Source organism: Mustela nivalis, assembly GCF_964662115.1.
Source record: "Mustela nivalis genome assembly, chromosome: 2".
NCBI lineage: Eukaryota > Metazoa > Chordata > Mammalia > Carnivora > Mustelidae > Mustela > Mustela nivalis.
The window spans coordinates 19,425,224-19,443,331 of NC_139021.1; the positions used below are offsets into that span (position 1 = coordinate 19,425,224).

At 43.0% G+C, this 18,108-nt stretch overlaps 1 protein-coding gene and 1 long non-coding RNA gene across 6 annotated transcripts in view; one reads left to right on the top strand and one right to left on the bottom strand.

The window, feature by feature from the left end:
• LOC309860170 overlaps positions 1-4,485 on the top strand; it is a 45,744-nt gene extending 41,259 nt beyond the window's left edge. For all 4 annotated transcript variants that reach the window (XR_014309203.1, XR_014309204.1, XR_014309205.1 and 1 more), the window contains 2 exons: positions 3,340-3,634; positions 4,162-4,485. This is a non-coding gene — a long non-coding RNA (uncharacterized lncRNA). The remainder of the gene's footprint in view (positions 1-3,339; positions 3,635-4,161) is intronic.
• Positions 1-18,108, bottom strand: part of DEPTOR (DEP domain containing MTOR interacting protein) — a 133,352-nt gene that overhangs the window by 17,846 nt on the left and 97,398 nt on the right. For both annotated transcript variants that reach the window (XM_082721782.1, XM_082721781.1), the window contains exons 7-8: positions 17,756-17,826; positions 15,732-15,836 (exon numbers count right to left, since the gene is read on the bottom strand). In XM_082721782.1, the coding sequence (XP_082577908.1) occupies positions 15,732-15,836; positions 17,756-17,826 (176 nt within the window). The remainder of the gene's footprint in view (positions 1-15,731; positions 15,837-17,755; positions 17,827-18,108) is intronic.

Genomic DNA, 18,108 nt, shown 5'->3' on the forward strand with positions numbered 1-18,108 from the left:
AGCCCCTTATCCAACCACAGGACAAGATCAGGCAGCATTGTATCCATCTTTTGTGAAGTCGGGATGATAATTCTCACTTTTGGCCGCTACACATTTAAGTCGTCTAGGAGTTTCCACAAAGCGCCCCATATTTGGGCCTCAGCCCAAATCAATTGTGTCCGTATCTTTGGATATGTCGGAGGAGTTTCCCAAGTGATTCTGATGTACAGGGAGGCCGGAGAAACACTGGTCTGGGCATTAATTCAAGGAGCTTTGTGCTCTTGCTTTTGCTTGTTCTAAACAAGAAGATTCCATGCAAGCCTGGCTCCCCGAAATGGGAATTCAGGGCACACCAAGATCTGCCATTCCCTTCTCACCTGGCTCTGAACAGCTTCCCTTGGGTCTTGATTTTCCTGCGTGTAAAATGGAGTTTATAATACACACTCACTTCTATTTCAGGGAGTTGTGAGAATACAATGAGGAATGCTGAGTCTCCAACACAGGTGTCACAAAAGCAAGGCACTATTAGTATAATAATTATTATTAAAAATAGTTGACCATAATATAAACTCAAATAGCCCAAATCATATTAGTTACTAAAATGACTATGATGGTAGGGGTGGGGCATAGGAGGGATAGAAACAGTCTAAATTGAGTGTCCATGGGCCAAGCATTGAGTTGATCCATCACATACAGTAATCAGCATGATCAGGTCCTAGTTCTGGTTTTCTCACTTAACCCTGGGTGAGTCAGTTCATTTAGGTGGGATTCACTTTCCTTACTGATAACATGGGAAGGTTAGACTAGGAGATTCTTATCCCGGGATCCACGAATAAATTTTGGATAATCCGTGAACAACATTAAACTGTGTGCAAATGTATCTCTCTCTCTCTCTCTCTCTCTCTCTCTCTCACACACACACACACATACACACACACACACAACTTTGTTTTGTTTTGTTTTGTTTTTCTGGCAAGAGGGTTCATAGCTGTTACTGAACTCTCAAAGAGGCATATGACCCCAAGATAATATTAAGAATCAGCAGAATCTTCTAGCTCTAAGTTTCTGATTATTGATAGAGAAAATAATACCTTCCTTTGTTGTTGGTAATTCAACAGACATTTATACGATGTTGCATTTCAAACACATTTCATCTATAAAGATATTCAATGAAAACCCTGGACAAGAGTCAAGAATAAAATGAGAACCGACAAGCATTAATCACATAACCACAATGGCTTTTGTCCCCTCCCAGAAATCAAACTAGGCTGAAGATGGTATCAGGTCACAAAAGACCCAGAAGTCTTGCACTGGCCTAGAGAGGTCCTGGGGCCAGTCTATCCCCAGGGGTCTGCCAGCCCGGAGGTTCTGCACATCCTGCCCTCTGATTGCACCGTGGGACTGGTGGAAGGAATATGGATTTGCGTGGGGGCTGGAGGACAGATGGGGCAGAAAGTAAAGTCTTAGCTCAGAGAGAGACGTCTCTACAGTATGGGACTCAGCCAGAACAAGCATTTGTCAGTGTCAGACAAAACACAGAAGAAGGAAAAAACAGATATTAAAGCCCAGGGTGGAACAAGGTGTCTGGTGACGTTCGGTCCAGAATTTGTTTAAGGCTCTCTACAAGCACGTCATCGGGACCCATACTTGCTATCAGGAGACACCAGGATGCATGCTTTTGAGCTTCCGGCCAGCAGAACACATTCATCCAGAAGCCCAGTTCGATTGGGGATCATACTAACATCTTAAAGATCCACAGATTTGGGCTGCTCGGATCTTTGGGACACAGAAAGTTGAGAGAAGGATGTGTTTTTTCTAGGTCCCCAAACTCCGCCCTTTCACTTTTAAACAGCTCAGTGATTTGGATTTCTCATTTTGCAAGAATGTCATCCATCAGTGTCATGGAACCGGAGGACACAGCTGTAGAATAAGAACCAACGCAGAGGGGCCCCAAATGCAATATTACGCTTCTGGCCCAGGATCCTCTAAAGCCCTGTGTTATTAAGAGTATTTCTGGCTTCTGTCTTCTCTTGATATAAACCGTTCCACACATAAACAATAATGATTCCAAAGCATATGATCTAGACCCAGGCATGTCTGAATTCCCATGTAAGTCTTATGCTTTGGCAAAATACTTAAACCTCCAAACCTCATTATTTTCCCCAGCTGTAGAAAGGGAGACAATACTCTGTCCCAGGACAGAGGTGATTGTAAATGAAAGCCCAGAGATAATGCACCTAGCATAGTGCCTAGCATGTAATGTTACTCAACAAATACTGTTTTAAATTATCGTAGGGCTGCTTTCACTTGTTCTCCACGAAATCTACTGAAAGGGTGGGGCATGTGCTCCCAGATGGAAAATCTATCTTCTTTTGCAAATATGTTCAGTGCTGTCTGCCTCTGTATCTGACTGAAATGATGTATTGTCTAGACATCACCTGACATGCTCAAATTCTTTTAAAAAATAAAAATGAGGATTGATTCTGTACTGGCAAGGTGCTGGGGATTTTCAGATGAATTATCTTGTTCTTGCATATTATATTATACATTGTATATTATATTATACATTGTATATATATACACTATATATACATATTATATTATATAGTACATATTATATTTGTCCATCTACCTAAGACTATAATGATTGGGCCTTGGGAATCAACTTCTAAGGATTTGTTTAATACCTTAGAAATAGTAAGACTTGTATAAATGGAAACCAATTGACTGGGATTTCTAAAAAAAATTCTGAGCACCTGTTAAGGGTCACATGGTGTGGCAAGGGCTAGAATGAAATCCCACTGGCTACCTGCCATATTAACAATCTTTCTATTCTAGGAAAGCAGACACAGTGTCCGGATCCCAGTTTCCACCATCCCTGGCCACAGAAATCAACTTGTTGACTCAATAAACATTTATTGGAAAGGTAGTAGAAGAATTAGATGTTGTCCCTGCGTTTGTAGAGCATGTATCCTAGAGGAGGGTTAGAAAAAGACAAATAGGGGGGCCTGGGTGATTCAGTGGGTTAAAGCCTCTGCCTTCAGCTCAGGTCATGATCTCAGGGTCCTGGGATCGAGCCCTGCATCGGGCTCTCTGCTCCGCAGAGACTCTGCTTCCCTTCCTCTCTCTCTGCCTGCCTCTCTGCCTACTTGCAATCTCTGTCTGTCAAATAAATGAATAAAATCTTTTTTTAAAAAATGGGAGAACTCCCTAAGTTCTCCTTTAAGAAAAAGACAAATACGTATCTGTGAAGGAAATAAGCAGGGAAGGAAGAAAGAGAAAAACGAGGGGCTCGGCAGATACCGCAGAATTCAGCCACCCTACTTCGGCCCAACCTCTCTTTCTCTTGCCCTCTAAAAGGTGGAGAATGAAATACTGAAATCCTCAGCACCCCCAGAAATGACCACGCAGCACAATTCCAGCCAATGAGATGCGGGTGTGAAAATGCTACGAAGACGTTCCATCCCCACTGAAGAGGAGGAGACCTGTAAGGGGAGGTGTAAAAAATAAGGAGGGATCCCATGACAAGCTGCAAGAAGAGCATCCTAAGAGGAAGGAGTGGCAAGTGCAAAAGGCCCGGGGAGAGAAAGCAATCACTGGTTTGAGGATCTACAAGGTGATGATGGAGGGGAGCAAGGACGAGCGTGGCCAGGAGGTAAGATTTCAAAGATAGGTGGGGGTCGGTTCACGTGGGACTATGTAGGCCATGGTAAGGTTTTTAGATTTCATGCTAAAAGCAACATGGACACAATGAAGGATCTCAAGCAAGAGAGTGGCAGAACTAGATTTCCTTTCATTGCAACATGGGGGACAGATGATAAGGCGACAAGATCACATGTAAGGAGACCAGTTAGGGTCACTGTAGTCCTGGTGACAGATGACAGGGGTTTGGAGGTGGGGGGGAATGAAGACAAACAGATGCATTCGAGATACATTTTGGAAGTGTCTTGCATTGGAGGAAGAAGAGAAGAACAAGCAGGACTTCTAGGTTTCTGGGCCAAGCAGTTGGGTGGAGGGTCATGATATGGCCTGGGATGGAAGAGGCTGGAGGGGGCGGGGGGGAATGAGCAAAACAAAGCGTTCAATCAACTCAACATCCATAATTCCTGCTTCAGTGACCCGACCTTCTGCCAAACGGATGTTTTCCCATCTTGTTCTCCATCATTTTACTTTCTCTCACAGGCTCTCCCTTGAGAACCACAAGCTGTAACTATAAGACCAACAACATTTCATTTCATCTGGCGGAAGAAGAGCAGTGGGTTGAATTAAGAGATTCTAATGCTGAAGGCAACGGGCAGACTCAGCCCCTGACTTCAGAATGCTCCTCCTGGGATTTTGAAAATGAATGAAATGTACAAACCTATAGAAATTTGTATCTGAGGCTCCAAGTCTTGCATGTGGTAATATGCCTACTAAACATAAACATCACTGTGCATAATTAAATATTGGTGTGAATAATTACTATCTCCCTTGTCGCTAGACCAGAAGCTCCATGAGGGCAGGGACCTCGCTGGCTTTACTTACCACTGGATCCCCACAGGGCACCGTAGGCAGTAGGTACTCAGTCAATATTTCTTGAAGGATGTTTGTACAGCTTTTTATGGTCAGTGACAGAAACTACAAGTTGTCCTCGAGTATCCATTGTCTTTTCTCTCTTTATTAATAGAACCTCTGTTTTTTTCCTAGACACATGGCAACTGTGTTAGGGCTGCCATAACAAATACCAAGAACAGGGTGGCTTAAAACAACAGAAATTCATTGTCTCATGGTTCTGTAGTCTAGAAGTATGAGATTAAGGTATCATCAGCAAAGCCACGCTCTCTCTGATGGCTCCAGGAGAAATCCTTGCTTGCATCTTCTAGCTTCTGCTTGTTGCTGGCAATCACTGGCACTCACTGGCTTATAGATGTACCATCCAGTTCCACGGACATCTCCTCCATGGGTGTCTTCTGACTGTCTTTCTAATGTGCATATCTGTCTGTATTTCTAATTTTTTCCTTTTTATAAGGACACCAATCATGGACTAGGGCCCAACCTAATGACTTCGTCATAACTTGATTACTTCTGTCAAAACTCTAATTCCCAAAGGTCACCTTCTTGGGTACTGGAGATTAGAACTTCTCCATGTCTTTTTCTTGGGGGGAGGTATACAATTCAACCCATAATAGTCACTCAGAATAAACAACATTTCCCAGATTTCCTTGTATCTAAGTGTGGCCATGTGTGGTCATATTCTGACCAATGGGATGTAAACAGAAGCAGTGTTTCTAAGAAGAATCTTTAAAGGAATAATAGTGCCCTTCTCCTTCCCTTCATCTTTTATGGATGGCTGGAATGCAAACCTCATGGTTCCAGCAGCCATCCTAGACCTTCAAGTGGCCTTGGCAATGGAAACTGAGCAAAGTGAATATACAAAATAGGAATCAGAGACCACAGAGACACATCTCAGCCATGGGCTGACTTCTTCCCAGCTTGTACATGTCAAAGAAATACTAGTCTTAACTAGGACTTTATGTCACTCATAAAATAGTGACACCTAATAGTCGCTGATCTACAGCCCCAAACTGTGAAATCTTCTGTAAGTCACACATCAGTGGAGACCGTAAACAGTATTATATTTATCTTCACTCTTCCAGATACTTGGATTGGTCATGGGTAAATTCAGGAGCATGGCTGCAGAAGGAGATGTCCAGCCTTGGTTGGGGTCGTTTTTTATTTCTTCCAGGTATAGGTGAGTCTTAGGGGGCAGGGGTCACTGACTTTACACCTGGAGGCAGTCTTAGGTTTATCTGCCCTTGAGGAATCCTTCAGAAGGTTGACAGGATTTGGCCTCACATAACTATTCAGGTGTGACGCAGAAAAATAGGGTGACCACCTAATCTACTGAGGTCTAAGGGGTGTCAAGGTTTTTACTTCTCAGTACTTGCCCTTCCTCCTGTCCTCAGGGATCCAACACAAAGAAAACTAGCATTAGAGCCCACAGTAGATCGGTGTAAGAATGGCTCAGGATTATACCAAGACATTTCTAAAACTGGACATGTCCTTGTTTTTGTAAAAGATGACTTTTGCAACAGTGAGGATCGTCTCCTATGTCTCATCAATATAAGATGCATTGATCGTAAGATGGAACCCGATTTCTGAGCTGTGCATCGTAGAATCAGCAGTTACTGGCTTTACGTCAAGTCCCAGCCCCACCGATTTCTATACGTCTAGCAGTGAGTTTGTTTTGCTTGCTGCAAACCTTGTTTAACATTGAGTTGAAAACAAATGCCCAGCACTGAGCACAGTACCTGGAGACTTGAGCCGTTGGGAACATGGGATGGGCCACAAGATAAGGAATGAAAGGAAGGAGCATGACCAGCCAAGATAAGTCAGATATGGCTCTGGGAGATTCTGAAAGTGGGGGAACTAGAGGTGCTTGTAATAGGCCCACTGGATGAAGCCAGTGAGAAAGGACCTGTGTCCTCCTCAGCATAGCAGCAGCTTTCTAGAAGAGCACAGGAGGAGAAACATTTGGGAAATGAGAGAAGCAGGAAGGATTTGTGGGTCACAAGGCAATGGGAAATACAGACTGTTAAGGCCAGAGCTCAGAGAACTAGAAGGATCACCAGGCCTGAAGTAATAATCATCAGGCTTATGCTCTAAGCCTGATCCCATCAGACGCCTCTTAGAGATGCCCGCGTATTCACACTGTGGGGAAGGGGGCAGGACAGCATGCCTCCCTCACCAACCCTGTGAGGAAGACTCCACACCTTTCCTCATTTACAAGATGAGAAAAAGGCCCAGAGAAATGAAAAAATTTGCTAAACATCACAGAGACATGAGGCGTGCAGCCAGGAATCTATCTGACTCTAAAAACCTGAACTAATTTCTGGTGACAGAAATCATAACAGTGAGGCATGAGGGAACTTTCTGGAATGCTGGAAATGGTCTTTGTTCTGAAGGTTGTTATGCAAGTGCGTACATTTGACAAGGTTTATCAAACTATACACTTAAAAGCTGCATATTTGGTTATATGACCATTGCAATTCAATTTAACACAATTTTATAAAGCACCTGAGCTTCCTTCCCTAACTCATGCATTCTCATTAGGTGTGACTTAGCCCCCAAAGGTGAAAAACTGCCCCAAAAGGGAGTGTGAAAAAATCTTCTTCCTCTTTTTATGTACAAATCATATACACGTGTACACACACACGTACATACACACGCATGTGTACATAAACAGGAATACAGTGTATCTGTGTTATCCAAACTTCATGGGAGGGATGACTAGGGGGAAAAATGTCTTAAAAAGTCTCCTTCGGGAAAGATAATAATAAGTAAGTTGAGAAACACTCTACCCTATCTCGTTGCTACCTCTCCTTCCAGAATTCTCTTCACACTATAGTCTAGCCATGGCTTCCATTCTTGTCTTCTGAGGAACCATGATCCTTTTCTGGGTTTCTTCTATATGGAATAAAACCTTTGTGTGTATGTTTGTGTGCATGCATGTGTGTATATAACACACATGTGCACAGAATGCACACACGCACACACACACACACACACACACACACACAAAACGTGCACAGACACACTCAGGCTTAGTTGACTTCTCTCCGCTCTGTAGACCTCAGCTCAAGCATTTTTCCTGAGGGAAGTGTTCCTGTCATTCTTCCCACCACCCTACCAAGATGAGAAACTCCAGTCCTTTTCTTCATAGTTCTCATCTGCTTATAATTATATATTGAAGAGTAGAATTACTTGATTAATGTCTCTCTTCTCTAGACTGAAAATCCCATGAAGACCTGACATAGCGTCTAGTGCGTGGTAGGTGACTAATACCGACTTAACAAAGAACTGTGCCGAGTTGCCCTGTCTTCTGGAAGGCTGTCAGAGGTGGACGTGAAGACCACCTTCTGTTAAGGAAGGGCACAGAGCAGCTAAGGGTTCTGAGCTGAGGCCCTGAGAAGTGGCCTCTTGTGCAGGCAGGGAACCCCCCCGCCGCCCCGCAAAGTGGTCTTTTCTTCCCCAACGCTAGTTCACGCCTAATGATGAGCAAAGGGACACTAACCCTACTGCTTTCCATCAACTAAGGGACAAGATGGCTAGACTCATAGCATGCTGCATAAGACATCACCTTTTATTCCCACGCATGAATTTCCTGAACTCAACTGGAAAAGAACTACCTTTAACACAGTTAACAGAAAGCATTTTTTTTTTTCATCTGTGTTGACCATGATCCCACAATTTGCTACTTGAATGCTCAAACTGTCTTGGCTAAATTAATTAGGAACTTCGGATGGTTTGCCCAACCTGGCCTCTCTTGGTTCAGAAGGAAAAGTCCATGAGAGATCTAGGTTTGTTGCTATGAGGAAGAAATTCCAAAAAGCAGGATTTTTACTTTTTTTCCTTCCATATAATAGGAATTTCTGAAAGCGTAAAAAAAGAACACAATGACCATGCTTGCCTTACTCTGAGTCAGATAGCTCTGTTTCTATATAAACATGCAAAGAAACAAACAAAGAGAAAAGAGGCCCCATAAGTCCACATCCATCAATTCATCACAGCAGGAAACACGAGAAGAAGCCAGGAGTCTTGAAATCCCTCCCGACTGTTGGCACGGGTTGCATAAAAACTTGAATACTGTTTCTCACAGGATTTAATTATCCCCACCAGAAAAAAAGAAACTTTCCAGAAAAGAGCAAGGATAGCTTTTGTGCCTTATTTGTAAATACGGCTCAAATTTCTTCACAGTGTGAAGGCTGAATGGTTTACCCTGAAAGAAGGTGATTAAACTAACACGGACAAATATTCTGCCTCTTTCACTTGGGTGACCCAGTAAGATCTAGAGCTGACCCAAGTGAGAGGTTGGTGCCAAGAATAAAAATTATTTATGTGATCTTTAAGCCAGCACAGGTGAACATGGGACTGTCCTCATAATTCATTTGAATTAAATACAAATTCTTCCCACAGGAGATATCAAAGGTCATGCATCCCCGAGTAATTTGCAAGAGTTCAAGGTTTTATTGGGATGTATCATTTATTTAACTCTGCCTCGTGGGTTTTCTTTTTATGAAATAATGCAGTAGGAAACATTAGTAGGGCTTGGGGCAGTGAGACCAGGCTTGAATCTAGTTCTGACGTTCACAGACAGGGTGCCTTGGGGAAAGAGATTCACTGGGTCTCAGTTTCCCCATTCATGACGTCGGAAGAACGCTTCCCTTCCACTTTCAAAAGTTGGAAGAACAATAAAAGAGAGAATGCATATGACATGTGTGGGGACGTAATATAGGTGTTCAATGGGTGAACTTTTCAGCCTTTCTATGGAAGCACAGATTCATTGGATCATTCAAAAATTGTTTCCAGCACTTACTAAATGCTAGGAATTGTGTTAAGTACTGGGAACATAGTAGTTAAGACAGACAAGGTCCCTACATTTATGGAGCTACTAGAGACAGATAATAAACATGTAAGTACTATTACCAGATTCTGATAAATACTATGCCTTAAAAACCTAAGACACAGTAATAATGGTAAAGAGTGACTGGAGGGAGACAGGGAGACTATCCCAGGGTTTTTAACGGAAGCTCCTCTGAAAGACTGACCTTTAATCTGAGACTTTGATGACAATAGCAGAGCCTGTCATCCAGCCTTAGGCAGGAAAACTTGGTACTTGGGAGGGACACCAGCATGGCTAATGGAGTCTTATATAAGCAAAACAGGGTAGGAAGGTAATGTTATTCTCAGCAGGGTCCAGATCATGGACACTGCAGTCCACGGGAAGACATCTTGACCTTATTCTCATTGTATTGGGGAGCCATTAGAGGATTTTAAGTGCCAGAGCCACTTGATTAGATTTATTTGTGGGCAGATGAAGACACAAGCATGATGTATTTGTGAAATGTAAAAATTCTCCCCTGTCTACAGTGGAGAACAGCCACTAGAGAATCATGCAAAATAAAGTTATGATAGACAATGTGGTCCAGAAATGGGTTTTGACTTGATGTGATTTAAAAAAAAAAAAAAAAAAAGGATGTCATTCAAGGTTATGATGTGAATCCATGTTTAAGTGATGGCCATTCGACTGTGGCCTGCAGTCTTATGGAAGACACTTTAATTCCTTTCAAAGTAGAAGAAAATAAGGAAGAAATAGAATTATTCCTCCTGGAACCATTTCTTTCTCTAGGATTTTAGTATTCAGATGTTGGTATTAAATGGCCTTAGGTACAGAAAGGGCCTAGTATGGTGCAGGGTCAGGCACACAGAATACACTCCCCCTTTTGCCTTGAAAGAAACCACAGTCTACTGTTCTGGAATTCCTAAAAGGTGAATGAAGAGTTGTCAAAAAGAAAATGTAGCAAACAACCTCTTCTAATTGAAAATGTACTCAATGCTGGGGGAGCCTGGATGGCTTAGCTGGTTAAGCGTCTGCCTTCTGCTCAGGTCATGATCGGGAGTTCTGGGATCAAGCCCCACATCAGGCTCCCTGCACAGTGGGGAGTCTGCTTCTCCCTCTCCATCTGTCCTTCTGCCTTCTCGTGCACTCTCTGGGTCAAATAAATAAATACAATCTTTTTAAAAAATGTACTGAATGCTGAACGGTTGACTAAGCTTTTGATGATTCCCATATTTCATGCTACACTGTGGAGTTGTAATGCCCAGTGACTTTACAGTTTTCATTTTTTAAGCAAAAGAACCATCAGAAGGAAAACAACTCCAAATGCAAAGATGCTAGATCAAGTGCAAATTTTAATGACTCCTATGGCTGTTTTTTAAGGCACGGGAATGAGGAGAGGAGTCGTATGAGACAGAACATCTTAGAAAAGATGCAACTAATTGTTCTCTCTTTTTTTTTTTTTTTTTTTTTAAGAGCATCTTGATTCAGACAAAACTAAAAATAAGGTTATAGTCTGGGGCCTCTTGTAACATCATTTCCTTTTAGGTCTCTGGGAACAAACATTTTCCTACAGCATGGAGAGCAAGTCATCAGTCAAGTCGAATAATTGACTGAAACATCTAAAATTCCATTGCATTTACAGCGGAGATCAGGCTGCAACTTTCCCTGCTCTACTCGTTTGTAGGCTCCCGGCCCTGTCTCTCGTTCATTCTCAACTGGGATGCCCCACTTTGCAGTCCAGTTGTCTGACCCAGCCCTGTCTGCCTCAGTCAGCGGTGTAGACGGGGAGGCCTGAGAGCTATGGGGCCCCGGGGCTAGGTAGCCCAGACACAAAGATCTCAGATGTCTCTACTCCAATCTAGAATTTCAGCAGACCTTATCATTCTCCTGAAGGATACCTGTTCTCTGAAGTTCTTCTAGACATTCTAGAGAATGTCTATTCTAGATTCTAGAACTCTAGAAGAACTCTATTCTAGAGAAGTAAATTTTAATACAAACATGAAGGTCTCCTCGCAGGATGGATTAAGGATGCCATTTAAACCGGGCAAGGAGCTCTCCTTTGGGTCTGGGAAGGTCTAGAAGCGTTAACAGGGGCAAATGGCCCTCAGTTTCTTCAGTCTGGGGTCTGTCCTGTCCATATGCTGGTGGCCCACATCTTAAAACCTTCCAATCCCCACAGAAAGTTGACTAAGAGAGAGAAATGGTACCCATGAGAAACTTAGCTACAAAATGATCTCTGTTTTGGCAAGTCAAGTAGTGAAATTCAGTAGCCGTGGTCACAAAGGCTCCGGCGCAAGGCTCTGTCCACGTCAGAAAGCTGGAGAAAACCAGGACCGTGACTTGAGGGGTGAGGCTGGCGTTCCACGGAGACAGTGACCTGAACACAGAGCGAGGCTCTTTATACTATCCTGGGTCAGCTTCTGCCAGTCAGAGGTGCTAAACGAGGCTTCTGGCCAGAGCTTTGGATCATTCCTACTGCCCAGACCAAGCAGGTCAATCATTACGCAGGTCAGTGGGTAAGCTCCCGTGGGCTGCTGTCCCAACCGCCTACCCTCCCAGGGCTCAGCACCACCAGACACACCACCCTGCAGTTTTCCTGAATAAGGGTAAAGGGCAGCAGCAATGTGACAGGTCAGTGGACACGAGCCTCTGGGACTGGATTATAGGAACGGATTTTTATATGAGTGAAGTTATTCGAGGGCAAGTAAATATGGTAAAATAGGAAATAGTTCAATGTTTTCTTCGAGAAAAATAATGTGCTAAGTAATTAAAATGAATATACACAGTTAAATTCTATCGATGTGGAAGGGCATGGTAGTCTCTGTCTTTTTCATTCAACCAGCAATACAATTAAAAAATATATCTCTATATATTCATCTCAATACACAGTTTGACCAAAAGCAGTTTCATTGAACATTTTTTTTTTTTTGGTTTTGTTCTTATTTTTGTTTTTAAGAGAGACAGCGAGAGCAGGGGGAGGAGGCAGAGGGAGAGTGAGAGACAGAATCTTAAGCAAGCTCCATGCTCAGCGCAGAGCCCGACGTGGGGCTCAGTCTCAGGACCTGAGCTGAAATTAAGAGTCAGATGCGAAACTGATTGAGCCACCCAGGTGCCCCTCTTTGAACAGTTTTAATGCCATAGTGTTTCTATTAAATGATAAAACACTGTGTTAGACAATTTAAAAACAAGTTTTTTTGCCTGCTGGACTTACCAGAATCTTTAATATGCCAACGTGCTTTGTGAATTTCTGAAAGGGCATTAAAGTGCACAACAGTTTGAAATAATTTTAATTACAGGGTTCCCTGGGCAGCTCAGTCAGGTAAGTGTCCAACTCGATTTCAGCTCAGGTCATGATGTCGGGGTTGAGAGATGGAACCTTTGCACTGGGCATCGAGTCTGCTTAAGATTCTCTCTCTCCCCCTCTGCCTCCCCACTCCCCACAGCTTGTGGGCATGTATGCACACCCTCTCTCTCTTTTAATTAATTAATTAATTAATTAACTAATTAATTTTGATCACAGAACCTCAGGTCAGTATATTTTGCTGGACCAGAGAGCTGTATAATACAACTTTGGAAATGCTGCTCTAATAAATCCTGCATTGTTCTAGAAACATATGAAAACCATTGTACACCCCTGAAGAAACTGAGACTATAAACCATATGAAATAGTAGCTTATGATGTTGGAAAAAAACCTATCAGGTTACCCACTTATCAGGGTATATACACTAAGGACTTAATGAATGGACCAATCGACAATGCCTAGAACAGTAATTCATGTTAATCAATAAAGACAGACTACAATCAATTACATGGCCAAGCACAACAAGGTCTTTGACTGCAGCGTACGTCCATCACTTTCCCCAAAGCAAACATGCTTTAGGTCAAAGCCCTAAAGCACATGCTTAGCACTGAAGCATTCTGCCAAAAATAATTTCTACTAGGTGCTTTACTATGGAAATAAAATATAAAACTCTTCCCCTGGCCAAGAGTCCCATTAGAAAATGACAAATTCAGCCTCGGCACAGATACAAATGCTCGCCCTTTCTGCTCCCGGCCAACTTCCCTGCTCTGAGTTTCTTTGGTGCTGTGCCCGCTGCGGATGGAGGAGGGAGGAAGGGCCTGTCACACAGACGGACTTGGCCAACAAGGCTTCTGCAACTCAGCCAGAGCACAGCACCTGGTGAGCCCAGGCTTCCCTGCGTGAATGACGGTGTTCCGATCAGGGCATAGAGTCAACCCCTAATCCTACAGCACTGATTACCCAGACCAGCAGTAATCGGTGGTCTGTGTACCCTTGAGCTGGTCTCTGCTGCCCCGATTTCTTTTCCAGTGGGCACATCGGTGGAGGGTAAGCGTTGGACATCAGAGCTGTGAAGACCCAAGCCATGCCTATCACTTGACTGGTTTACTGGTCCAGGAAAAGGACTGACCATGGGAGACGATGAGAGTGCTGAAGAAATGAGCAGAGATCTGTAGCTTTCAAGCCTTCTGCATCCTCCCACAGGCCCAGATAATCAAGACATAAATATCCTCTGAGAAATATTTTACAGATGACAGAAGAAAACTGCGATAGGCAAAGGTGTTTTCTGTTTTTTTTTTTTTTTTTTTTTAAAGATTTTATTTATTTGAGAGAGAGTGAGAAGGAGGATGAGGGACAGGGAGAGAGAATCTGAAGCTGATACCGCACTGACCATAGATCCTGACGCGGGGTTTGATCCCACAACCACAAGATCATGACCTGAGCTGAAACCAAGGGTCAGGTGCTTAACTGACCTAGCCATCCAGGCAGCCCAGGTAAAGGTGTTTTGAAATAGAAAACCAATGCTCTCAGCAACTTCTTGTATGATATTTCTGTGTAAATAAAAACAATGTGCCAGATGGTGACTACCCTTACCCAGGTGAGCCCCGAGTCATCTATAGAATTGTCAAATCAGGATGCTGTCCAGCTGGAACTAATGTAACATTGTACTTAATTATACTCCAATTTAAAAAGCTTAAAGAAACCAACACACACACACACACACACACACACACACACACACACACACATATCCTTACATATAGATGTATGTGTATGTATATACATAATATAAGAAGTTGGAAGATAGAAATTAAAACGTGAACAGGACTATGCTTTATTGTATGTCAATCACACCCCAATAAAGCTGTTTAAAGTTAATGTAGGGGGGCCTGGGTGGCTCAGTAGGTTAAAGCCTCTGGCTTCAGCTCGGGCCATGATCCCAGGATCCCAGGATCCTGCATTGGGCTCTCTGCTCAGCAGGGAGCCTACTTCCCCCGCCTGCCTCTCTGACTACTTGTGATCTCTGTCTGTCAAATAAATAAATAAAATCTTAAAAAAAATGTTAATGTAAATAGTGGTTACATCTGAGTTATGAAAGATTACAAGCAATTATCATTTTCTTCTGCTGGTATTCTCTACATTTTCTTTTGTTGTATTTTCTAGACTTTCTTGACTTTATATGTATTATTTTAGTACCATAAAATATCGAAAGTTATTTTCAAAAATCTTCCACAATTCATTCAATTTGTTTGATGTTTGTGTCATTCTCTGCACCTTATAAAGAGTTTCCACATATTTAACAGCAGAAGGAAATATATTATTTGAGAAAGGATAAAACGGGTTCTGAGGTAGTTATAGGACTTGTTCAATGTCAAAGATCTAGAAATTAGCAGAACCAAAATGGGAATCCCAGATCTCCTCTTCCAAATCCCATGACTTCTATTTTCTTCTTCTCACTGCTTGCTGCCTCCCATGGTCCAAGCATGTTCCACTGATTGCATAAATGCCCCCAAAGTTCTATACGAAGTATAGAACCAAAGCAGTAGAGTTATCATATAAGACTTGAGCAAAAAGTGGGGCATCTGGGTGGCTCAGTCAGTTAAGCATCTGCCTTCGGCTCAGGTCATGATCCCAGAGTCCTGGGATCGAGCCCTGCACTGGGCGGCTTGCTCAGTGGGGGGCCTGCTTCTCCCTCTCCCTCTCCCTACCTCTCCCCCTGCTTATACTCTCCCTCTCTGGGTCAAATAAATAAATAAAAGTCTTAAAAAAAAAAAAAAAAGGACTTGATCAAAAAAGCTACTATTTTTTGTTCAAACTCAGTACTGGTGGAGGGGAGAGATGAGACCAACCAAGCAAAGGCCGGAAACCAATGAGGCCCCATCAGAGTGACAGGAAACCTTTTCCTCCTGGTGGCCACATCATACACTCTTGGCTTCACTTCAACCCTCTTCAGAAAGGGTAAAGGAAACTTGACCAAAATGGGACCAAACCACCCAGGGAGAGAACGTACAGATGGAAACAAACAACGAAACGAGGCTAGAGGTGTTCAGACATTGCCCACTTGGAGGTACCTTCATTCCCGCTGCCGCTGCTGGGCCACTGGGGTCCACGGCCTGGATGTGGCATGGCTTACTTCCTCGTACCACAAAGCCCCAACCCACGGCGTCACCGACAATCTGGAGAGGAAAACCACAATGAGTAATCATCGGCAGATGGTCTCTAGCAATTTTCCTGTCCTTCCAAGAGAAAGAAAACCAGCCCAGGATTAAGGTGCACGTCCTGACATCTCTCTCCTCTGTTCTATCTGAACCTTGTGGGAGAACACGACAGTTTGCTTCTATCCCAAACACAGGCGTATCAATGTAGAAAGGGGTGGGAGGGTCAAGAAAATACCTTTTTGGCAGAAAGAAGCGTCCGCTGTGAGTTGTACTCATCAGTACGTAACCAGCAGATCGCCTCTTTCTTGGGCTGCTATGCAATTTAATATCAGACTCCCATGGAAAATTTAGAAGATCGTGAAAACATGGTTGAAATTTCTCTCTAGACCCAAGTTCTGTTCCAAATTTATTCTTTTTCCCCTGGATCCAATGATACTTTCCTGGTGATCTTGTTATATCCGTGAAGTCCAAAGGAACAGTTTAAATTACCAACGGTGCAGAATATGAGGAGTTTCAGCTTTTTTGAAACACAACTTTGTCTACCAAGAAAAGTAAGTGAATAAGTACTTAAAGTTTACAATTTACAAGGAGGGGCTGTTCCAAAAGTGTTCGAAACTAGAGGGTGCCTTTTCCTATAGAATCATTACACTTGACAGTTACATTCCCTGGACAGCTCCCAGACATGTCTCTAATACATACCCCAACTAAAATGCAGAAGACACACGTTCACAATTACTAGCAATGAGGGCATTTACATTTAAAACCAAAGAGAAATACTTACAAATATAATCAACTGTTTCTCGGATGCTTGAGAATGATGCAAGGCAGGAAAGCAAGTGCAATTTTGGTGAACATTCTCAAAAAAAAGTTTAGACCTTCCATTGGCTTTAGGTTTTGCTGGTTACTAGTTCCTTATACCTAATTCACTTCCAAAATATAGTTTATCTTTTACAGACATATTTCCAATGCATTTTTTTCATATTGATGGGTTAGGACTGACCCCATCTTTATTTCAACTCCTCGGTGCCCAGAATGTGAGGCAGGCCTTGACAAATATTTGAGAAAGAGAGAGAGAGTGCAAGCAGAAGCATGAGCAGGGGGAGAGGCAGAGGGAGAGAGAAAGGGAGAAGCAGACTCTCTGCTGAGCAGGGAGCCTGATGCGGGGCTCGATTCCAGGCGCGTGGGATCATGAGCTGAGCTGAAGGCAGACTCTTAACCAACTGAGCCATCCAGGTGCCCCCCAAAGTTAGAACACTGAAGGAAGAGTAGAAGTGCCTTCAAGGGCACATCCATGTGGTTTTGTGCAGAGACTGAGAGAAAGAGGCAGGGAATGGAGAGTGCGTGAGGTTCTGTCAAGCAAAACACTTCGATTCTGTTTAAACAAACCCAGTGGGGCTGGTAGTTCTAGAAGGAAGCCTGGAGGACCTCCAAGAAGGGGCCGGTGGCCAGGAGGGGCTCACAGGTACGCAGTGCTCCAAAATCCAGGGCTTGTATAACTCAAGACATGCTCAGCATTGTCAAAAGCACCATTACTTGTGGTAGAACAGATTATCCCATAGTTTTCTTTTCTCCCCTAAAGACTCCTGTAATGTCTTAAATGAATTTGGGGATTAAATGTAACACAGAAGGAATTATTGGCATTATTTGCAATGCCATTTGCCTTAAAGTCTGTAATTATATCAGACTAAGTATATAGTGGAAACCTTTTCTTAAGGGCACATCAAAAAGAGTTTAAAATGCTGTATTAATCATAATTCATGTCAAGTGCTAATGCATTTTAGTGCCCAAGGGTCAAGAAAATCTATTCTCATAATAATGCCAAAACAAAAGGGAACTTAGAAGGTTTTCAATTCTGTCCCTAAGCTACACACTGATTCACTGACACGTTGACAGGGCACAGAGAGAAAGCATGAGAAAAACCCAAATGAGAAGCCTACCGTGAATGTCTTCCTTGCGTACGGAGCCCCAGGAGTCAGGAGTTCCTCCGAAGTTACGGGTCTCTTCAACACTGTAAGACAGACACAAGGTCAAGGTGAAAACCCTTCTGCTCGTTTGTTCATTCATGTAGCGGATATTTACTGAATGCCTCGTATGTGACCGTCCACAAACAAGCATGGCAAAGATCCCCACCTCACAGTATACCTTTCTAGCCAAACAGAGACAGAAAACATGAGCAGGACAATTAACCCTAAGCCCAACTTAGAGACTTCTGGAAAGAAGAAATGGCACAGGCGTGCGTTGATATTTTTCTATCAAGAAAAAGTTTCCTAGTGCTCACGCTTCTTTCTTT